Source organism: Monodelphis domestica, chromosome 2 (genome assembly GCF_027887165.1).
Source record: "Monodelphis domestica isolate mMonDom1 chromosome 2, mMonDom1.pri, whole genome shotgun sequence".
Classification (NCBI taxonomy): Eukaryota; Metazoa; Chordata; class Mammalia; order Didelphimorphia; family Didelphidae; genus Monodelphis; species Monodelphis domestica.
Window position 1 is genome coordinate 12,428,324 of NC_077228.1, and position 23,961 is coordinate 12,452,284.

The 23,961-nt window shown below is 48.4% G+C and overlaps 1 protein-coding gene across 1 annotated transcript; it reads right to left on the reverse strand.

Annotated features, from left to right (window-relative positions):
- Positions 1-1,218: 1,218 nt before the first annotated feature.
- CACHD1 (cache domain containing 1) lies at positions 1,219-22,897 on the reverse strand. The gene is made up of 11 exons (XM_056815024.1): positions 22,746-22,897; positions 21,280-21,379; positions 20,212-20,328; positions 17,121-17,281; positions 16,035-16,121; positions 15,492-15,608; positions 13,331-13,482; positions 12,178-12,339; positions 10,852-10,929; positions 8,032-8,133; positions 1,219-2,859 (listed from the first exon to the last, which is right to left on the reverse strand). The coding sequence occupies exons 1-11, from the start codon at positions 22,859-22,861 to the stop codon at positions 2,621-2,623; spliced, it is 1,431 nt and encodes a 476-aa protein (XP_056671002.1). The 5' UTR covers positions 22,862-22,897; the 3' UTR covers positions 1,219-2,620.
- Between the last annotated feature and the right edge of the window lie 1,064 nt (positions 22,898-23,961).

Here is a 23,961-nt window from a genome sequence, read left to right on the forward strand (position 1 = left end):
GCTAATCGACTAACTTTTTACACACTCTCCTGCCTGTATTAGTAGTATATGAAAAGTTGAAGATTTTGCACAGTTCCCTCATAGTCTAGCGTCTTATAAAAGTGATTTCATCTGTTTTTCTTGGCGCAGTGTACACAAGCTGTTTGCTGACTGTGATCTCCATGATATCGGTACTGTCTAGAATGGCACAGGTCACAACCAAGCCGTGGCTTCTCATTCTGTGAGATTCTGGCCTATTCCTTCCTCAATCTTGCATGAGGAAGATGGAGAGTCGCTGGCATCCTTAGTATCTTCCTGCAGGTCTTAAAAAAATTCTTGGGTGCCAGTACAACAGTTGGGTTGACCATCTGCTATCTTTTACTCTTCTCACATAGCCCACCCACCTCCATTTTCCTGGGTGGCAGGCAAGCCATTATTTGTCCTCAGCTCCAGTTTGCTTCCATCACATTTCCCCAGGGTGTGCCGTGATTCACAGGCACGGAGCATATGGTATAAACATTCAAATCCCTTTCCTCCTAAGTGAAAAACAGGTGACTCTTACCTCAACAACTATAAATTCCTTTCCGGTCTAGTCTTTGGAGCTGCTTTTAACACCTCAGTGTCAGTGAGTCTTTTCTTTGGAAAACCAAAGAGTTCTGTCCTGGATAGAATGTTTTCTAGTTCCACTAGGAGCCCAATTAAAAAAAAAAAAGAATATGCCAAGCAGTTAGGTAGCTCAGTGGATTGAGAGCCAGACCCAGAGAAAGGAAGTCCTGGGTTCAAATCTGACCTCACACTTTCTACCTGCTTCACCCTGGACAAGTCACTTAAACCCCATTGCCTAGTCCTGACCACTCTTCTGCCTTAGAACCAATACACAGTATTGAGTCTAAGATGGAAGCTGAGAGTTTAAAAAAAAAAAAGGATATGGAGTGGAATTGAGGGGACAGAATCAGGGGACCTGTCAACGCTCCCTGGCCAGAAAAGAGACCCTGCTTTTACTTAAATGGCAATGAATTAGCTGGATAAGCTGTGGACATACGTTTTTAATATTTGTTTTAGAATTTCATCTCACTGCACTCTGACAACTAGTTATTATTTCAGAATCGGAAAGCCCCAAACTGATCCAAGAGCAACACCACTGGATCTCCGTTGTGAAATGGTAGATTTAGAAAGTTGATGTAACTTGTGCCCCCATCCTGGTGGCCAAATGAACAAATCACACCATCGAGTCAAAAGTAATCTACTAAACCCGACTTTATATACAGTTTATTCCACTAGACTGCAATTTTATACATAGTATAAAGGGGCTTCTGGATAGCACACATATACTTACTGACTGTACTCCTTAAGAACCACGTTTTACATCATACAGTATTAAGTACCCTATCATTAAAACGGTATTCCGTGACTTAAAAAAACAAAGCAAACAAAAACTCTACCTATAAATGGAGCTTGACCGTGTGTACTGTGCAACTGTTTCTATGACATCGCTGGGTCGCCAAATGTGAATTTCAATCCAGCACTGTTATTAGAGCATTCATTTTCCATTGTGGTGTCCCAGGCTGTATTAGACAGACCTGATGAGTCCCTTTATGAATCTCAAAGTAGCGTTTAGTTCTAGGTAATTGGCAGCAGCTTCCAATGAAGATTCCCAGTGAAACCTTTCATAAGGAACGGAATCCTGCAGCACATCGCTTCGTTCTCCGCATGGAAACAGGATGGGATGTTCGTTCGTACAGTGTCCGGAGATCAGCCACGAGAGGAAGCCTTTGTTTCCCTTGCTGGAGGGGCCCCCAGAGAAGCCGAGGTGGGAGAGTTCCAAAGCCAGCCCCAAGGCTTCAGACTCTCTTTTGCCCCCTGCCTTGGCCCATCCAGCACCCAGAAAGAGTCCTGCATTCCACCCCGCGATGTCCCTTCCTGCAAGATGACGTGGTAGAGAATGTGCATGTAAACAAGTCAGGAGGATTTCTTCATCTTCCCATTTTGCAGAGCGGGCCGGGGGAGCGTCTCAGCCCAGGGAGCAGGGGAATTCCTGGATGCAAGAACGCTTCGCTGTCCTACAACACCAGCCGTGGTCCTGGCGGAGGGTCGTTTCCGAGTCTTTCCCTCCCTTCCCCACGCCCACCCCCCGACAGACAGTTCATGAATGTTTGTAATTCAATAAATAGTAGAAAAATAATCCTTTACTTAGAAATTCTGAGATGCTTGTTTTGACCTTGTCCTCGTGGGTCCCGCACAGCACCTGCCAGCTCAATGGATCTTTTAGAAGCCGAGAGAACTACTGGGAAAAACAAACCACCCCAGACGACGCGCTCGAGACGCACCTTCCACGGATTGACGCTCTTCCGGCTCCTCGAGACGTCCCTCTGGCTCCGCCTGGCCTGGGCTTTGAAAGCTTCCTCCCTGCCCTCCCTCCTCCTTATTCACTCTGTGGCAGGTCCACCAATCAGACTGAATTTCCCTTCCGTTTCTAAGCCAGCCTCACCTCCACCCAAGTGTACTTTGCTGTTCTTCAGCACTCCATGACAAGCAGGAAAAGAGTCAGAGCGCTTCGAGCGATCCCCGGACGCCCGCTTGCCCGCTGCCTCGGCGACAGGAACCTCCAGCTTCTCCTCGGTGCAGGGCGAAGGGGGGGAGGTCAGCACTCCGCATCCACGCTGTGCACCGTCACGGCGGCCTGCAGGTGGTGGTTGTGGTGGAGGGTGGGGTGGTGCAGCCGATAGTGGTGGAACTTGTGGCTCAGCAGGGCTGCCGTCTGCGGAGGCGCATCCAGATCCAGGTCCTCGTCGTGGTTCCCGACGTCGACCCCGGCCGACAAGGGGTCGTTGTTGCCCGGAGGGTTCTCGCTGTCCTCCTGCGGGCTCATGGTGCTGTACCCTGGCGGAGAGGGGAGACGCGTTAGAGGGAGAGGCGGGAGCCCAAGAAGCTTGTACTGGTGCCCAGCAAAGAACGCGAAGGCAGAGTCCCTGCCCTGCCCTGGCCGAGCTGCTCTGCGGAGCACACCCTGCCAGCGCTTCCAGCTTTCATCTCTGAGCTCTGGCCCTGCATCCCCAATGGCCAGGGATATCCTGGGGATACCTCAAACCTGCTATGCCAACACGGAGCTCATCTCCCCCCAGATCCGCCTCTTGGGACGTCCTTATCATTGCCTGGGCCGCCACAAGTCTCTCACTCACCCCACCCCCCATGACTGGGTTCCTGATCCCAGCTTCGGGACATCCCTCTTAGCTTTCTTCTCTCCATGCATTCGGCCACCACTATGACTCAGGTTCCTTCTCGCTTCTATTACTGAGAGAGCTTCCTCACTGGTCTCCCTCCTGCCTCTGGGTTCACCCTGCTTCCATTCCTGCTCCACAGAGCTACCAAAGGGACACCCTCGAGCACAGGCCTGGCCATGTTGACCCCCTCAAGAGGTTTTCATGACTCTGGGGCTTATGGGAAAAATAGAAACTCCTTTTGGCAAGGAAGCCCATGATAATTGGGCTTTCTTTCTGGAGGCATTTCCTTTTTCTCTCTCTTGGGTACTTCTTTTACATTTCAATCAACCCAGCCCACCTTCTATTCCCCCATTCCTGTAGCTATTATTGTTCTGTCCTTTTAGTCACATGCAACACTTTGTGGCCCCATTTGGGAGTTTCTTGGCAAAGACAATGCAGCAGTTTGCCATTTCCTTCTCCAACTCATTTGACAATGAAGGAAACTGAGGCAAACTGAGCTAAATGACTTGCCCAAGGTCACCCAGCTAATACCTGTCTGAGACTGGATTTGAACTCGGGTCTTCCTGATTCCAGGTCTGGTGCTCTGTCAGCTGTACTGCCTAGCTTGTCCCTATACTCAGATGCCATATCCAACCTCTCTTCTGGGAGGCTTTCTCCTCCCTTCTTCTCCCCCTTGGCATTCCCAGCTCCCTTCAGGGGCCACAAAATAAGGTCTTTCCTGATGTTCCTCCTTGTGATCACCCACCCAAACTCTTCACATTATTTTTGAACTGATTTATGGCAAGGATGCTCCCCCCAGAGCCCCCAGTTTGGAGTTCTGCCCCAACACAGTGTGTAACCCCAGACCAACTCCAGCCTCCTTCGGCCTCAGTTTCCTAATCTGACAAGAAAAGGGGCTGGACTAAGGCTCTGGGCTCCTGCTAGGTCTAGACCTAAGATCCGAGGTGATGGATATGACGTTTCCCCGGAAAACTGCTTTTTTCCATCTTTGTGCCCACAGAACTCAGTCAATCAACAGCCACGTATGAAGCACCTCCTCTGGGCCAAGGGCTGGGATACAAGGAAAAGCAGACAATTCTCTGCTCTCAAAGAGGCTCCCAGTCCGACGGGGAAGGCGACGTGCCAACAATGCTGTATGTACAAGATAGAGAAAGGACCACTGGGGAGGAAGGCAAGATTCCAGAAGACTGGGAGGCCTTCTAGCACAAGGTGGAGTCTTAGGGATAGTGAGAGAGTCCAAAAATATGAAGGTGAAGTCAGGGCAGCTGGGTGGCTCAGTGGATGGAGAGTCAGGCATCGAGACCTCAGGTCCTGGGTTCAAATCTGGCCTCTGACACGTCCTAGCTGTGTGACCCTGGGCAAGTCACTTAGCCCCCATTGCCTAGCCCTTGCCACTCTTCTGCCTTGGAAACAACGCACAGTAGGGATTCCCAAATGGAAGGTAAGAGGACTAGCAAGTAGGCTCCTGCCATGGAATCACAGAAGGCTAAAAGGGATAGGAAAGCACAACCGGGGATCTTCTGTTTGATGCTGGAGGAGATAACGAGAGGCTCCCTGCAGTTCCTGGCTAGAGAGGGGTCAGTTTGATAGCTGAATGGACGAGGGACAGATGGGAGGGAGGGGAACCCAGCGGAAGGCTGCTTGGGTCAGGCATGGGGGGCATCAGGAGAGGGACGGGGGCATGTCTGGTTCTGAAGGCAGGAACGCCAGGCCTTGACCACTGGTTGGATACCGAGGGTGGAGGGAGTGAAGAATGAGAGAAAACTTCTAAGCTGGCATCCCTGCAGACGACGGTACCCTCAGCAGTGCCGGGAAAGCTGGAGAAGGCTGGATTTGCTTTCTTTTGGGGGTTGCTGTAGAAGTCGAAGATGCCAACAGGGCACCCAGTCTGGAAGTGGAGATGCAGGCCTGGAGGTCAAGAGAGAGCTGAGGGCTGGACAAGTCGACTGCAGAATCCACACGTGCTTGGGGAACTGAACTGGATTTTCAAGTGTTTTTTTAAAAGAAACCAGTGAGGTGTGATGAGCATTTTCAGCGAACAGACTCCAGAATCCAGGTCAGGCTAAGAAAAGTAACTGGAGGGCAGAGGCTGCCAAACTCGGAACCTTTATTGCCAGGAGAGTAACTCCGTGCTGACGGGTGATGGAAAGCCGGCAGCCCTAGCAAAGCGATCAGCTCTTCTCTATAGAAGCTGGCTCCCCCTGTTGAAAGATTCAGCCTTTCTGGCATTCTGAGGAACACTGAGAGAGAAAATGGCCTCCACTGATCAAAGGATTCCATTTCGAAGTTCCTGACACGGTTTTAAATATTGCAAAAAAAAATCCCCTTCCAAGTTCTGAGCAGTGACGAGCCGTGCCTATTGCTCTGCATCTCCAGTTAGCATCAATCAGCTTCTTCTCGGGGCTGCACGGCTGATGCCTTGGCAGGCGGCTGAGCAGAAGGGTTTCATGGCTGCCGATACGGCCCACCCAGAGACAACGCAGCCGATTCTCTCTTTCTGTCTCTGTCTCTGTCTCTGTCTCTGCCTCTGCCTCTGCCTCTGCCTCTGCCTCTGTCTCTGCCTCTCTCTCTCTCCCAGCAAACATTGGGAAGGACTTTTCTGAAGTCCAGAAAATAGCGAGGTGTTGGGAACCGAAGGGGGCTCTGCTCTTTGCTTTTTTATTCAAGGTGGCTGGAAAGGGGGCCTTTCAGCGTCCATCAGGCCCCAGTTTGAAAAGGAATTCACGTGGAAATCCCAATCCACATCAGATGGTCTGAAATAGCATTAAAAATGACAGGAAACCAGATCAAAGGAGATAACTCCGGACGTTCAGCTGCAGACCTTGAAGAGCGGTGGAAAGGCCGGCTGGTGTTAGGTAACGGGCATCCGCACTCCTCTGGATACAAGCCATTTGGGAAGGGGGCGACGTAGATTTAAGAGAAGAAGCTCTATACAACTGAGTGGGGCTCTGCTACCTGTGTGGCCTTAGGCAAGTCACAGGAGATAAAAGGCTTGGATCACAGGAATGGTTCTGGCCTTTTGTAAATGCTCACTTTCCATCCCAGAATCCATAATGTGCCTTGGTTCTAAGGCAGAAGAGTGGTCAGGGCTAGGCACTGGGGGTTAAGTGACTTGACCAGGGTCACTTAGCTAGGAAGTTTCTGAGGCCGATTTGAACCCAGGACCTCCCATCTCTAGGCCTGGCTCTCCATCCAGCTGCCCCCTCATTATAATATCTTCAAATATTTATTCAGGCTCCCCTGGAACATTTCTGGTAAAAGAGAACTGACAAATTCCAAGCAAAGCAAATTTACTTTGGTGACAAGTCTAAGGAGAAGACCCTTTCCATTACCCTGAATTGAAATCTTCCACTTGTAACTATCCAGATGGCCCGGCTCCTCCCCAGGGCTAGCACAGGGATTGGCGCCTAGACAAATGCTTGAACTGGATTGTTCCAGACACCACAAAGCAGGTGGAGCACCAATGACCCCCAGCTCTAATTCCAGCTCCCAGCTCTATCTGGAGGGTCCGGACATGATGGGACTGGCCCTAGGCAGCATCGGGCTTAATAACTGTTTACAGAGCGAAGGAATCCTGGTGGCTGGAGGATGGGCTGCTGTCTAGCCAAGAGCCCTGATCAGAGGGGCCAGATGAGAGCCACAAATCCAGAAGCTAATGGCTTCATTTTATTAATGAGGACACTGAGTCTGGCAGAGGAGGCAGCCTTTGTCTAGAGTCCATCTAGTGGCTACCAAGTGCCTGAGGCAAAACTTAGCTCCAGGTAATCTGGACCCCAATCTCAGGACCTTCTGGGTAGGGCTTCTGTGAAGAAGAAATTAATTCTCCCCTGATTGGGAAGAAGTGAACTCTCCCCTGATCCTGAAGATGAAATTAACTCTCTCCTGATCATGAAGATGAAATTAACTCTCTCCTGATCATGAAGGCGAAATTAACTCTCCCCTGATCATGAAGGAGAAATTAACTCTCCCCTGATCATGAAGATGAAATGAACTCTCCCCTGATCATGAAGATGAAATGAACTCTCTCCTGATCATGAAGGCGAAATTAACTCTCCCCTGATCCTGAAGATGAAATTAACTCTCCCCTGATCCTGAAGATGAAATTAACTCTCCCCTGATCATGGGAGGAGAAATTAACTCTCCCCTGATCCTGAAGATGAAATTAACTCTCCCCTGATCATGAAGATGAAGTTAAAATCTTTTCTATAAACCCCTTACACTTCTCAATCTCTCCATCCCCTAGGCGGTTCAATGCAGACACCTTGAACTCAAAAGACAACCAGAATGGGAACTCCAAGAGAGCAGGGGCTATTTTTGACTTCCTTTGATTCCCAGCACTTGGCACTGGTATTCTGCTTAATGAGAAATGCTTGTTGATTGACCCTAGAATAAAGCAGCCTGCTGAGGGCATCCTTTGGACTATTAAAAAGCATAATTCCTTTGGGTTGCTGAGAGTGTTGAGAGTAAACCTGTGGGGCTAGCTAGGTGGATTGAGTGGACTCAAAGCCAGACCTAGAGAGGTCATGGGTTCAAGTCTGGTCTCAGACACTTCCAAGCTGTGTGACCCTGGGCAAGTCCCTTAACCCTCATTGCCTAGCCCTTACTGCTCTTTTGCCGTGGAACAGTACACAGTATTGATCTAAGCCAGAAGGTAGGGTTTAAAATTAAAAAAAAAAGAGTAAACCAATATTTTTTCTTAAAAAGCTGGGTAATGTCTCGCTGGATGCCACTTCAAAATAATTTATTTCTGGCTATTTCAGGGATTGCTCTGGGGACATACCAAGAGCCACAGCTGCAAACATCCTGTCACACAGAGATTTGGGATCCTTACCATGGTCACTCTCTGTCCCAGATCGGCCCCAGTACCGACGTCTCCTTTCTGGGCTGTGTGCATGTCGTTCGATGACCGCTGCTATAAATCGAGTGTTGCTGACTGGGAAAGACAAGAACAATTCATTTTTACTCATGTGCTAATTCTTTACGACACCATATCTATTTATTTCCCCCAGTGGGCTCATTCACATGCTGGGGAATCTATGCTTTTAAAGGAAGGTAAGTGCTAAGGACTGTGGGAAGAAGCAGGAGACCATTTCTAGATTACAGCAAAGGGAGCTGGGAGAAGGTATCAAATATGAAGCCCATCAGGCTGCCGGATTTAGGGATGTAGATTTAGTGATACAAAAATCCCCTAGAAGTCACCTAGCCTAACCTACTCAGTTTATCAACAAGGAAAATGAGAACCAGGGCCAATGCCTCCTCGGTAATAAGTGCAAGAGCTAGAATTTGAACCCGAGTCTCTAAACGCCAAATCCAGTGTTTTTCCACAATCCCAAATTGCCTCAAACTTCCTTCTCCACTCTTAGGAATATGGGTCTTAGAAATGGAAGGGACTTGAGAGATAAACCTAGTTCTGATCTCCTTTTTTATACTTAAGGAAATGGAGTCTAGAGGGGAAGTGACTTCCCCAAGGTCATATAGCTAGTAAATGAGATAAAAAAAATAGCTAGAATTTGTAGAGAGCTTTAAGGATTGCAAATACAAAAATCATCTAATTGATTTTCACAACAACCCTGGAAGGTAGGTGCTATTGCCAACCTTAAAAAAAATCTCTCTGTCCATCCATCCATCCATCCATCCATCCATCCATCCATCCATCCATCCATCCATCCATTCATCTATCTATCTATCTATCTATCTATCTGTCTATCCATCTATCTATCTATCTATCTATCTATCTATCTATCTATCTATCTATCTATCTATCTATCTGTCTATCTGTCTATCTGTCTATCTGTCTATCTATCTATCTGTCTGTCTATCCATCTATCTGTCTATCCATCTATCTATCTATCTATCTATCTATCTATCTATCTATCTATCTATCTGTCTGTCTGTCTGTCTGTCTGTCTGTCTGTCTGTCTGTCTGTCTGTCTGTCTGTCTGTCTATCTATCTATCTGTCTGTCTGTCTGTCTATCTATCTATCTATCTATCTATCTATCTATCTATCTATCTATCTATCTATCCGTCTATCCGTCTGTCTGTCTGTCTATCTATCTATCTATCTATCTATCTATCTATCTATCTATCTATCTATCTATCTATCTATCTATCTATCCATCCTTCTATCTATCTATCTATCTATCTATCTATCTATCTATCTATCTATCTATCTATCTATCTATCTATCTATCTATCTATCTACCTATTATCTCTCCATCCATCCATCTTTACAAATGAGGAAACTGAGGAAAACAGAGTTTAAGGGATTTGCTCAGGGTCAGAGTTAGGGAGCGTCTAAGGCAGGATTTATTCAGGTCTTTCAGACTCCAGACCCAATGGTCTACCCATGGCGCCACCTAGCTGCCTGTCCATATTGCTCATGGAGCACAAATGAAGAAGAGGAAAGTCCCACTGAGGCCATCTGATCCGATTCCTTTATTTTCTAGCTAAGGAGGCCCAGGGAAGTTTGGTGACTTTCTCATATCATTAAGTTGGTGTCCGAGGCAGGATGTGAATTCGAGTTCTCCGACTCCAGAGCCCATGCTCTTTCCCTACCCTGGAAAGGGAAGGGGCTTAGAGGAATCCAATCGAATTCCTTTGTTGTCCAGGCAGAGAATGGAGCCCAGGGTCATGCAGGGGCACACGGGTTTTGAATATGAGCCTTGGAATTCCATATCCGGAGAACTTACTACTTCATACAATAAATGAAACTCTTTTGGTTAAAAATGATATCTTTGTGATGGAAATAGATCTTGATCAGTGTCACACGTAAACCCAGTGGAATTGCTCATTGACTCTGGGAGGGGGGTGAGAGGAGGGAGGGAAAGAGTGTGGTTCATGGAACCATGGGGAATATTCTAATTAACTAATTAAATAAATAATTAAAAAATATATTTTGACATACTAGATTCAATCGTCAAAAATGAAGAGCACATTCGAGCACATAGGAAAGACACGAGCAAGCAGCGGGTTCCCCTGAGCTTAAGTTGAGTATAAATTAAGCAACAAAAGCAAAAAACTAAAGATAATCACAGCCAATCCTTTTATGACTTAAACCTTTACTTTCTGTTTTAGTAACAACTCTAAGATGGAAGGGCTAAGGCTAGGCAAATAGGGTTAAGTGACTTGATCAGGGTCACCCAGTTAGGAAGTGTTGGAGGCCACATTTGAACCCAGGTCCTTCTGACTCCAGACCTGGCATTCTATCCATAGTGCTACCTCGCTGCCCCTTCCTGTTTTCTTTCTTTTTAAAATTTTTTGTCCAAGGTGGGCAGCTGGGTGGCTCAGTGGATTAAGATCCAGGCCTAAGAGATGGGAAGTTCTGGGTTCAAATCTGACCTCAGATCCCTCCTAGCTGGGTGACCCTGGGCAAGTCACTTAAGCCTCACTGCCTAGCCCTACTGCTCTTCTGCCTTGGAACAGAACACAATATTGATTCCAAGAAGGAAGGTAAGGGGTTAAAAAACAATATTTTTTTGGGGGGGGGCCCAGATTACATGTCACTCACTTGGCCTCAGCTTAGAGAGAAACAAGAGCACCGAGGCAAAAACCCTAAATCTAGGCATCTTGAAGCGGAATTGGAGATCGAAGGGACTCAGGAAAGCCCCGGCTGGGTGCCCCGTCCCTCCCTTGGCTAAGGAGGCTACTTACTGATGCCTCTGTCTTCGTGACTGTCGTCGTCTCTCTCGTCTCTGTCATTCTCCAGGTTGGACATCCGCACCGACATTTCTACAGAGCAACAGAAATAAGACGTTCCATCAAGCCTTTGCTTTGGGGCTCTTTGGGAGGTTGCACTTGGCTGAATGGGAGGAAGAACTCTGGGAACTCTGGGAAGGGGATGAGGCCATTCCCAGGGCCGCCGGGGCCCCGGGAAGGAGACCCATTTGGACTTCAGCTCAGTTCCAAAGATGCATCCAGGAAGGGGAGGAAGTCAGTGGGAAGGGGGAGCCCAGAGGGCTGGACAAGGAGCCTTTGGATGGACAGAGAGTTCGCCTGGAGGGCGTTTTTGGAGGATCCCATTTTTAGAGACTAAAACCCCCAAAGATGAGGTCAGACCAGGCGGTCCTCATCACTGCACTATCCCGAGTCTTGTGTGCTTTTTCACCATTTTGGGGGAACTGCCTTGACTGGGCTCCTTCTTTTCTGTTATTAGGCACCCCCTGGATGAGCTACTCTGCCTGGAAAGGTGTCCTTCCTCACTTCTGCCTCTTGACCTCCGGAGATGCCCACAAGGCTCTGCTCTAGCACCCTCTCCTGACTCCCTCAGCTCCGAACCAAGATGACTGTCTAATAAACAATGAACCCTCAACCTTCAGTTAGGACCAACACTGTGGACTCTTCCAAGGCAGAAGAGCAATAGGGTCAGGCAAGGGGGTTCAGGGACTTGCCCAGGGTCACACAACTAGGAAGTCTCTGAGGCCAGATTTGAACCCAAGACTCCCCTCTCTAGGCCTGGCTGAGCCTCTGTTTCTTTCACTGAAAAGTGAACCTTTGGGACTTTCTGGTTCCTCCCGACTAAATCCAGGGTCCTCTGCCACACCAAGTGGCCACTCTCGCTCCCTCCTCCCTCGAGCCCCCTCAAGGACCAACTAGAAGAAGGGCGACCTGCGGTCTCGCGTTCCGCTAACCCAGGGGCTGCGTGTTTGGAAGAAGATGGGGGGGGGGCACGAGGTCTGCCGCTGTGGGCCAACACGACACGGGGCAGAGCAGCCCCCCAGCACAGAGGAAGGGAGGCCCCGAGGTCTCGGAGGAGCCCAGCAGAGGCATGTCTGGGGGAGGCGGGGGAGGCTGGGGAGCCTCCGAAAAGCCAAAGACGGCGGGAGCAGAGGCTCCGCGGCCTCCCCCTCGAGAGAAGCCCAGAGAAAGCGGGAAGACGCCGGCTGTGCAGAGAAAATCGGCCCCGGCTCTGGGCCTGCCATCACTGCTGACGTCTGGCTCGAACCTCGGAGGGAGGGGAGGCGGCCGCTCCAGGCTTACCCTGCGCGGCCAGCGGAGACATGTGCTGATGGCTGCGGCGGTGAATCTGGTGGCGATACGCGTAGACGGCCAGGACGAGCACCATGATGCAGCCCATGATGCCTCCCGCCACCGGCCCCACGGGGGCGCTCTTGACCATGCTCAGAGTGATCACCTCGTCACCTGGGAGACGAACAAGCGGAGAAGGCCGTCAGCGTCAAAAGTGGCGGGCGGGGCGGGGGGAGGGGGGTGGGGGGGGATCGCGGAGGAAGGGCCAGGACACCCGGCGGGGAGCCAGCCTGGAGGCCGCCGCAGGGAGGGGACAGAAGGGGGTGGGGGGCAGCGGGGGTCATTCAGGGGCGTAACCTGGGCCGCAGCAGCCTGGCCCCAACCAGGAGAGAGGCCTGGGCTAGCGGCCCTCAATCGATCTGGGACGCCGGCCGAATCCAGCTATTTTGCGGGAGATCAATGCAAAGTCTCCCCTCCCTCGTCCCAGGCTCCTCCCTCCCCTCTGCCCACGCTGGCCCTCCTCCAACACAGGGACCATTTTATTCGCCTTTTACACCCGAGGGCCTCGCACAGGCATTTAATAAGAACCCCAGCTTTAAGCAGAGCCCTGCCATCGAGGGCAGAGAGAACCGGGGTTCAAATCTCCTGCGCGCTAGCCTGGACCCCATTTGAGTGCAGGGCCTCCACTCTGGGCCTCCCCCTTACAGTCTGTAGAATGGGAGCGGCCCACACCCGGAGGCCTTGACGCCCGGCTTGTAAAAGCTGGGCAGAGACTCGCTTCAGGTAAGTGAGAGGCAGCGGGGGGCGCCATCTCCTTCCCGGCCTTGTCCTCCCGCTTGGAGATACATTTAGGGGCGCACAAAAGTCACCCGACTCTGGCCAAGCGGGTTCAAAGGTGCCCCGACCTAACTGCCAACCTGGGCCATGGCCGGCCGGCTGGGAGGCCCCGGGATCGCCTCCTCCTCCTCCTCCCTCTGTCCCGGCTTCTCCCAGGGCTGCCCCAGACTCCAGGGCGGACTTGGATCTAGCCTGGAGGCCGGAGGATTTGGCCCAGAGTCTCTCTCCTTCCCCTGCCCTAGAAACAAGTTGCTGGGAGAAAGGGGGGAGGGGGGGGGTCGAGAATGGCCCGGCGGCGCCCCACCCCCCTCAGCAGCGCAGGCCTCACCGATCACCCCCATGTCGTCCACGTAAGGGCTCTTGGCTCCCACGATGCCGCCAAAGCACTCCTTCTGGGGCGCGCAGTACGCCTTGTCCAGGGGCGTCTTGCCGTCGCTGTCCACCACGCACCACTCGCAGTCCAGCACGCCGAAGCAGTCCCTGACAAAAGCGAAGATTCCCTTCTGTGACTTCCGCAGATGAAGAAGCCCCCCTGCCCGTCGGCTGCCCCCCCTCGGGTTTGGGGTGTCAGAAGCCATGCTGGCGGGAACCTTGGCCCCAGGGTCTCCCCAACTCTGGGGGACAAGACGGGACTCTACCGCCCTCACAGCCTGGAGTCTGGGACAAGGCACAGATCTCAGAGGACTCGGTTCAAATCCTGTCTCTGCCACTATTCCCTGTGGAATTCATACTTGTCCTGCCTCCTCTCTGAGCAACCCTGGCAGCCTAGAGGGCCTCTTGGAACCCTTCTGTCTCTAGAGCGGTGATAGCCAGGCCTTTGTGTCGGGACTTACAAACGACTGAAAGGGGGCAGCTGGGTAGCTCACTGCTTTGGGAGTCGGATCTAGACACAGGAGGTCCTGGGTTCCAATTCGACCTCAGACGGAGTGACCCTGGGCAAGTCATCTAACCCCCATTGCCTAGACCTAACTGGTTCTGCCTATTCCAAGAGAGAAAGTAAAGTTTGAAAAAAAAACAAAACAAAACCTGACTGAAGACCCTCAAGAGCTTTCTACACTCATCAATGGATAGTCATCGACTCAGAAATGAAAGCTGATAATCTTAAAATATTTACGGATCCATTTAAAAAGTACAACGAGAAGCCGATTACTTGTTACCGTGAATAACATTTATTACAACAACTCTGCTCTAAAACAAAACAGAAAAGGAATGATGGGGGCCAACGGCCGTTTGCCGTATTTTCACAAGTCCACGAAAGGAGGGCTGGACTCTCCGGTCTGCCTTCAGGCAGCCCTGCCGGGCTGTTCTGGCCCAAGAACCCGCAGAAAGCCCCATCCACCTCCCACAGATGGGCCTCTTTTAGGAGGCGAATCCTCTCTGCTTTCCTCTGACAATAGCCCAGACCTCACGGATGCCCTGCGAGGGTCTCCAGGACTCCAGTGTGGAGGCTTTCAAGTTCTCCACCAAGTTCCAGGAGGCTCCGCGGAGGCAGCCCTGGGCCGGGAGTCAGGGAGACCCGGGGCGAATCACCTAATCCCATCTGCCTCCCTTTGCTCCATGGTAACAGAAGCTGGCTGGAGAAGGGAATGCCCAACCACTGCAGCATCTTTGCCAAAAAAAACCCAGATGGGGCCATGGAGACGTAGACGTGTCTAAAAGGACTGAACGATGACCATCCACATACTTGGGAAGGGGGAGGAGTTCAAACTGGGCTTCCGACACTTTCTAGCTCTGTGACCTTGGGCAAGTCATTTAACCCCCATTGCTTAGCCCTTCCTGCTCTTCTGCAGTATGGATTCTAAGACAGATAGGAAGGGTTTAAAAAAAGAAGTTAAACGACAATCAGACTTTCTCTTCTTTTTCCCCCTTTTATTTTCACTCTACCTATGGACTGGTAGAGAGATGGGTAAGAATGGCTCGGTATACTGGGAAAGGCATGGGCTCTTGGGTGGCCCAGAGTGCTGAGTCTGGAAGCCACAAGACCCGAGTTCCAATCTGGCTTCAGACACTTATTAGTTGGGGGACCCTGTGGAAGTTGCTTACCTTCCGTTTGCCTTAGTTTCCTCATTGGGAGAATTCAGTTACGGGAATATCTATAAAGCATTTAGCAGTCCCTGGTGCTTAATTCTTGTTCCTTTACCCTCTTCTAGAAGAGTTTAATGGCTTGGATTCAAATTCTACCTATGTGAGCTTATACAAGCTATTTCATTGCGGTGTTCCTTATCTGTGAATGGAGCAGATGATCTCTGGGGTCCCAGGAATAATTATTCTAGGAAAGGTAAAAGCACCTAACAGAGGAGGATCAGAAAGCTTAGATAACCCCAGACCCTGGCGGCCATTCTTGGACATTTCTCACTCTGCCACATTCCTCCAGAATATTAGGAGACGACCCGGGAGGAGGGGCTGGGGATGATTAAAACAGTTCCTTTAAATAGGTTCCAGCTCAGCTGGTCCGGAGCGCACCTAGAGCAAGCACGACAGCCACTTACCCACTTTCCATCCTCTGGTTGCACCTGCTGTTGACACACTGGTGCAGGGCATCTTGCAAACCAGGGTCAATCGCTGTGTAAGTCACTGGCTCCTGGTGGACCTCGCAACTTGGATTTCTGTTTGGGGAAAACATGGAGGCTCAAAAAGCACTCTATTCCTCTCCCTAAGGTCCCAACCTCCCCAGCTTTGGCCCAATTTCTAGCGATGGTAGATGTACACAAAGTATTCTATGCACGTTGATAAAATACAGGATTTGAGGATGGGAGGCGAGTTCAAATTCCAGTGGCTGTGCAATGGTGGGAACGTTTCTGAGCTTCTCTGATCTCTGGTTTTTTCATCTATAAAACGAGGGTAGGCATATTGGTATCATCTGCCTCCCAGCGCTATGATGACTTGGTAGAGTTAAAAGTGCCATGGACAGGAGGGGATAACAAACAACGAAAGAGCAAAAGGCTCTGGTCCGAGGCCAGAACCAGGCTCTAGTCCTGGCTGGATCTCCCCCCAAAGCCACCAAACACACAAGCTGCCCACTTCATCGTCACCTGTTCTCTGCATTGGTGAGGTTGCCAGTGCATTCGTTGACTTCCAGGGGGCATTCACAAGGACACTCACATTCGTTTTGTTCCATTCTTGAAGACAAAAATGCAAATGAATACATACAGAGTGTCAGCAAGAAACTTTAGATCATTACACACAGGGGGAAGTGTAATTCCAAGATAAATTACGGAGAGTTAAAAGATGCCGGGCCCCTTTTAATGGTTTCAAATATCTGAAGTTGGGGTGGGGACAACTACGGATTGGATCTGTGATTTCATCTGAATGGAAAGCCTGGTGTAGAAGCCCCCCCCCCCCCCCGCCCCCCATCTGGAGCGAACATTGATAGCATTTATTAAGCTCCTACTTTATGCAAAGCAAGTGACACTCAGTCCCTGTTCTCCAGGAGAGCTCCAGGAGATGGGGAGACAACATGTAAATAAGGATAAAGTGGAGGTTATCAACAGAGGGAAGGTGCTAGAATGAAAGAGGACTGGGCAAGGCAGGCATCCGCCCTACTACTTCTGGAGCGAAGCCTCGGGGTTAGAGGTGGACTGACTCTCCCGACGGTTATCCAGCTGCTGGGGATCAGAGGCTGGCCTTGAGCCCATCTTCTGCTGACTCTCAGACCAGCATGCTTTGTCTCTAAATACACATCTCTCCTCCAGCATCCTCCCCAGAAGCCACTGACTCTGCCTATGACCGTTTGTAGGATTAAAATGTAATATCCAAATACTCCAAGTATTATATTTAATAAGAGTTATTTATTATATTTCTAAATCATTTTAAATAATTTAATAAGTAAGATTTATTAAAAATAACTCAAAGTAAAGGAAAATTAGAGGCTAGAGCAAAGAGGAAAAAAAAGAGAGCAAAAGGTGGAGTTACAGAACTTATAAACCATACATAAGGAAGTTATGTGGATGAAGGGAAGAGGATTCTGGGAAATGAAGTCCAAGGGTTCAAGAGTTTCTAATTACACAAGTTCAAGGTCTGGTCAAAAAATGCCTGGCATCAGTTTATGTTTTTAAAGAAAGGAAAACGAAGAGCCCCTTTTCTTGAGGGAAGCTACGGGGATTCTGATCCCTGTTTACCTGTGACAGTTCAGACAGAGCCTGTCCACCATGCTGCAAGCACAGAACGCCAAAGAGTCACAAGTTTCATTGACTATCCCGACAAAAGCGTTGGTTCCTGGGATTCTCGTCAGTCGGTATTTAGAACAGTGGCTGCCGTGAACGAGGTTGGTCAAATCCCCCTGAAGAAGAAACAAGACGGCTCAGAGGCAGCTGGGAAACTCGCTACTGGGGAGAAGGGAAGGAGGAGGAAAAGAGCAAGCATTGATGAAGCACCTACTATGTGCCACACACTGTGCTGAGGGCTTTACAAACGGGATCTCGTTGGCAAGGCAGACATTAGCCAAAAGGAACGCCTCGGTCGTGCACTAACTCTATCTGATGACTTCTTGCAGACTTAACTGGCCCCCTTCAGCCAACTCAGGCGGCCTTTCCATAACAGGAATCCTTGCAAATCAGTACAGTCTTGTTTGAAAGGCAGCCCTAACCGCCTCCTTTCCTACGATACGATAATAAAGTCAGCCCAAGACTTACGTGAACTAATTCATACTGAGAAAATAGAAGTAACGTCCTCAGCAAACCTGAAGGAGGCACAAGCTATTATTATTAATTAATCAATCAATGGAGCCCAGGACTAGCACCTACAGGGATGATGACAATGAATCAGTCGGCCAACAAGCATTTACGAAGTATCTGCCATCTGCGAGGTGCAGGGGACAAAGTCAAAGTGTTTGAATGATGTATTTTGAAAGATAACTAAGAGGGAGCCAGGGATGATCCCCAAGAGACAGTGAAACAAGATTCCCGCTTTTCAACAGGGAGAGAATACGGTATGTGACCAGATGCTGTCACTGTGCCCATTGTTCTGACTCAACAGCTGTTTTTCTTTCCTACAAGTTTGATGAGGAATGGGAGAGAGGGGCAATAGATCCCTACGTGACCACAATGCAAAAGCAAGAGACTCCAATAAAGATTATTTTCAAAATAATAAAAATAGCAAATATTAAGAGATCAATTTGAGGACTGCAAAATGTTTTACAAGTAATTATCTCATTTGATCTTCACAACAATCCTGGAAGGTGGCTGCAATGCCCATTTTACAGATGAGAAAACTGAGACAAATAGAGGTTAAGTGACTTGCCCAGGGTCATATAGCTAGGAAGTGTCCAATATGTCAACTTGGGTCTTTCTGGTTCCATATCCCACTTTCTAAACACTGTACCACTCGGCTCCCTGATAGAATGGTGACGGAATGATGTGAACATCACTACAGAGTGACGTGGGAGAACAATTTATCCAATGGCAACAATATAAAGAAAAAACAACTTTGAAAGATTTGTGAACTCTGATCAATGCACAAAGTCCAGCTGTAGAAGCCGCTCATCTCCTTCTGGAAAGGCGATGGACATAAATGAGAAGATTTCTTCATAAAATGTGCCATTTTGATGTCTAATAACTGCTTCGTAACATTATATTTTTCAAGCTTTTCCCTCATCCCTTTGCCCTGACAATCCTAGGAATCCCCTCACATTCCTTGCCCCAGAGCATCCTCTACAGTTGGGACTGTTGTAGAATCTAAATAAACGTGGCTCTACTCAAGTCCTTCTGGAGGGTGGCATAGCTGTGTCCTTGGTTCTCCCTTTGGGATTGAATGATGGAAGCAATCTTAACCAGACCTAACCTGATTTCTCCATCTAGTTCAGCAAGGATATAGGAGTCCTGTGTCAGGCAGGTGACTTTCCACCCACGTCCTAAGGGGATCAGGAAGGGAATGGACAATATTAGCTCTTTGGGTGCCCACCAGAGAGGTCTTGGGCTGTCTAGGGGAGGGCTGAAGAGTGAGCTTTCAACATTGCATTTCCATGACTCAAGACTCTGAATGAATTGGCTTTGATCATCAAGGGAGGTGATGGGCCAATGGATTGATTGGTTATTGCTAGTCTAGTCAATAAACTGGTTTTCTGTATCTGGAATCCAATCTCTGAATTTTTACTAATCACATACCAATGAAGAGAGGAGGAAAACACATTTTAGACCTAGCCAATGTGGTAAATTGTTTTGTTGGACTGTAGAGTCTGTCTGTCTGTCTGTCTGTCTTTCTTTCTTTCTTTCTTTCTTTCTTTCTTTCTTTCTTTCTTTCTTTCTTTCTTTCTTTCTTTCTTTCTTTCTTTCTTTCTCCCCCCCTCTCTCTCCTCCATCTTCTCTCTCTCTCTCTCTCTCTCTCTCTCTCTCTCTCTCTCTCTCTCTCTCTCTCTCTCTCTCTCTCTCTCTCTCTCTCTCTCTCTCCTGATTACACGGCTTTATTAGAGTCACACAGCTAAGTGTCCAAGGCCAGACTGAATCCAGAACCTCCCATCTCTAGGTCTGGCTATCCGTCCACTGAGCCACCCAGCTGCCCCCAGGAAATGCTCGTTTTTAATAATTTTGTTCTAAAACTGTACTTTCTTACAATCATCCCATGGGGGCTAGTCCTGGAAGTAATGGGGCAAGTAATCTCCATTTTAAAGAGGGGGAAAGCGGGGCTCAGAAAAGTGAGATGACTTGCCAAAAAGTTAGGCAGGTAGTAAATCACAGGGTTGAGCTTCAACCCAAGAGCTTCTGGTTCCAAATCCAGTTCGATAGCGCTGACTTAGCTGCCTCACACTGATCAAACACGCCGGGGATTATCCAACACTGAGCTTCAGGCACATCCAGCATTTAATTTACCCACGTCAGTCACCCTACTGGCCTTCAGAAGAGGCAAGTTCACTTGAATATTGACCAAAACAAATGTAATGGGAAAGGGAAGTTGGAAGTCCTTCTGCCCATCTTATTGTTTGATCCAAAGCCAAACACGAAGGATTTGTAGTTTTCTGTCCCCCAGATGCCGTCCATCAGGGGGCCACACCAAGGAACAAGTCCCTCTGCATTAAGAGAGACTGAACAGACTCTGAGAAGACGTCAACAAGAGACACCCAAGGATTAAAAAATCCCAGACAGAACAAGGGAGGGTAATATAACCACCGGTGTGTAATTAAGCCAGGAAGCCTGCTCTCCAGGCACGTCTCACTCCCCAACCTAGTGGAGGGGAACGACGGGAGGAGGGAGAATGGATGCTGAGAAATTCACTCACCACAAGACTAGTGTTAAATTTGTAAAACCTCTGCACTGTTCGGTCACTGAAACTGTTACACAAATTCTTCTTGACAAAGTTGGGGTGGTTCAGAATGTCATTTGCCACCAGCGGCTCCTAGGGGGTGAAAGGAAGGAGTTGGTCAGCTGATGAAGTCATTTCACGGTCATCCCAATAAACAGTTTACTCTTCATTTTATTTTATTCATTCATTCATTCATTTGCTTATTTGCTCATTCATTCATTCATTTTTAAGCCCTTACCTTCTGTCTTAGAATCACTACTAGGTATTGGTTCTAAGGCAGAAGAGTAATAAGGGCTAGGCAATAGGAGTTAAGTGACTTGCCCAGGGTCACACAGCTGGGAAGTGTCTGAGGTCAGATTTGAACCCAGGACCTCCCATCTCTGGGCCTGGCTCTCCAACCACTGAGTCACCAGATGACCCCTACTCTTCATTTTAAACCAATTCTATGGCCGCCTGTTCAGAGAAATTGCTTAATGTGATAGAGGAGCTTCCTTGTAAGATGATTCCCAAATAAAATAAAATGGACTTTTTTGCAAAAATAACAAAGCCAGGATTGTGCCAGGCACAGTGCTGGCCATGGGGGAAGCTAAGATAAAAGGCAGCCCCTGCCTCAAGGAACTTATCTTCTCCTAAGGGAAAATAACATACATCTAGATAAGGAAATACAAAAATACATAGAAAGGTATAGAAAGTCATTCTAGCCAGGAAAAACATGTGGAAACAGTAATCATTGGGGGTGGGGTGGGGTGGGGGTCCAGGAGTGGATACTTGAAAGGAGCTGGGGTTTTTAGGAGGTAGAGACAAGAAGAGTGGGCACTTCAGGCAAGGTGCACAGCCTGGGCAAAGACAAAGAGATTGGAGATTGGAGGTGGAATTTCCTGTAAGCTAGAATGCAGAGTGAATGAGGGGCAGCTGGGAAATACCAGAGGAATCAGATGGTGATGGGATTTAGATGCTAAGCAGAGGACTTCCTGTACTGGGCTAAAGCCCTTTGGCAGTTCTGCATAGGAATGAATGAGTTTCACTTCATTTCACAGCCAATACCTTGTGTGTGATGTGTTGCTGTTCCACAGGCGCATGGCCTTTGGGGTCGATGAGTGTTGGATGGGCCACCAGATAGCCCCTGTCCTCCATGATGAAGCATCTGTTTCCAAAAAACCCAAAGACCTCATTTGTCATTTATCCAAGCAAGGGGGGAGAGGATAAAAAAAAAACCCATTTCCTGTCCATTTTGAAAATAAGACTAGGTTTAGATCTAAGCTCCTGAAGTCAGTGCAATTATTATGTGCCTACTGTATACCAGGCATTGTGCTAAGTTCTAGGGGCACAAAGACACGGACATTTTTGAAGAAAATCATTCTTGTGGATGAGGGGAATTTCCCAGGATGCAAATCAAATTAAAAAAAAAAAAAGAACAGGATGCTGGAATGGGATGCGATGTATGTAAGCAATCCTAAGGAAGCCCATCCTTATCTAAAGCAAAACAAGGCATCTTCCCAATCTGACAACACCTGGAAAACTCAACACAAAAAAAATCAAGAGGACGGGGCTCTGGCATTTGTGTTCCCAAACTCTAAAGCCAATCACAGTTTCCTCTTTACACAGAAAGAGAGGAGGACATGAAGGAAAGGACTGAACGACAAATATGGTGGAGCTTTAGGTCTCGTTAGGGTAAGAATTTATTTATTTAGGTTATTCTGTCTAATCAGACGCAAGGATTTCAGCTTTAGCCTTTGACGTTTTCTCATTATCAATGCAGCTCATATACATTAATAATAGTTTTAATATTCTTTATTACATTTGGAATACAAGTTTAAAAATAAATGATGACAGTTCGGAAGGCTGTGAGTCTCTGGGTTTGCTTTGTGAAGTTGATAAATCTACTGAAATGCTGACAGTTATTATCCAGTGTGATTTTTTTTGTTTAGTAATTTTCATTTTCATTGTGTTTGTGACTCCTTTTGGGGTTTTCTTGGCAAAGATACTAGAGGTGAAATGACTTGCCCAAGATCACATAACTAGTCGGTGTTTGTGGCTAGATTTGAACCCAGGAAGATGAGTGTTCCTCACTATAAATATGGCCTTTAAATATTTGGAAGGCAAAGACTTCTAAAAGGATTTTTATTCTTCAGAAATAAGAGTTCCTGTATAGGCTTCTGATCTTCCTGCCATCACGGTCTTCTTAGGGCTAACACCAAAAGGTACAACCCAAGGAAGGACAGAAATGGGAACCTCGAATTTCTAAGAGAACATAAGCTTTAGGGACATCCTTTGTCCCCAAAATATTCACGCCAGAGGCGGTCTATCTGTCTGTCTATGCCATAGCAGATCATGCCAAAATAGAAAAAAGCCCTTGTCCTCAAAAGAAAAGCTCTGGGCCAGCATTCTGGGCACATCCTCACGCCCTCTGAGAACGTAGACGCCATGCTCACGCTCCCTAGGATCTTTCCCCATCTTTCTTGGTTTTGTGGCATGGAAGCCCAGTGGTTTGAAGAACGAGGCCAACTTACCGTATCTTGTTGCCTCCATCTTGGTTACAAACTGGTAACAAGTCCATGAGAACTTTGTAGAAGTATCTCAGTGTGAAGTCAATGCCCATCACTGCCACGGTATGCCCAGAAGACATCTGCGCACTTTACAGAGGACAAGAAGGCAAAGGATACCAAATGAGAACAAGCAGTTCTAGATAGAGAACACTGCATTACACATACAGAGGATCAGCTGAGCCACAGGCTTAACATAGCCCAGAGATTTCCTGAGAAATAAGAGAGGATACGAGCATGACTGAGTTACGAGAATGGCATTCCTCTGGCCTCGGACTCAAGTTCCTGTGCTTGGAATCCTGGGATTCCAATTAGTGAGTGAGCGATCATTTACCTCATCTTGCCTAAGCCCAGCCCAACACCAGTTCTTGGGTACCACCATGCCAGGCTGGTGTAACTAGTACGTGTCCCCACGCCCTCTCTACCCTGCTCTCTAATTTGTAGAGTGAATCAAGTGAACACCCCAATTCCTCCTGACTGCCTGCCCTCTTCAAAGCATTCTTCTCTGACCCCTACTGCTGCCCCCACTGTGTATTGTCTTCTTCTATTAGAATGGAAGCTCTCTGAGAGCAGAAGCTGGATTGCTTGCTTATATTATGCCCACAGGGCCTGGCTGGCACATAGTAAGAATCGTGGAAGAGGCATGAAGAAAGAGAGGACTTACAAGACAAGCCAAGCATGCAAGAAATAGGGTAAAGGACTTAATCTGTCAATCAAGGGGATGATTCCAAACGGAATGTTCCCAGGAGAGGCAGTTGGAGCTGGCCAGGGGAGATGAACTGAGGAACTTCTGGTCTTTGGGGTTTTGGGACCAAAGGGGAGAGACGGGCTTTTCTGACCTAGGCAGAGAGAGAGACCTTTGTGGCTTTTTGACAGTCTGGACTAAGCAGAGATTATCTGACTGGTCTGAAGAAGAAAGAAGAAATACTTGTCCTCCATCTATCTGACTGTCTCTGAGTCACAGCTGTGACTAGACTGACATTTCCCCAAAACCCCTCATAACCCTTCCTTGTAGATTAGGGACAAACTTCATCCCTCTCACCTCAATTTCCACCCTCTCCCTCCTGCTTCCCTTCCCCTCCCCCTTTCTATATAACTCAAAGGTAAACTGAGAGGTTTAGAGAAGATACTCTTGTTCTCTTTCTCAGGTAAGGAGGTTTATTGGGAAAGATAGGACAGGATG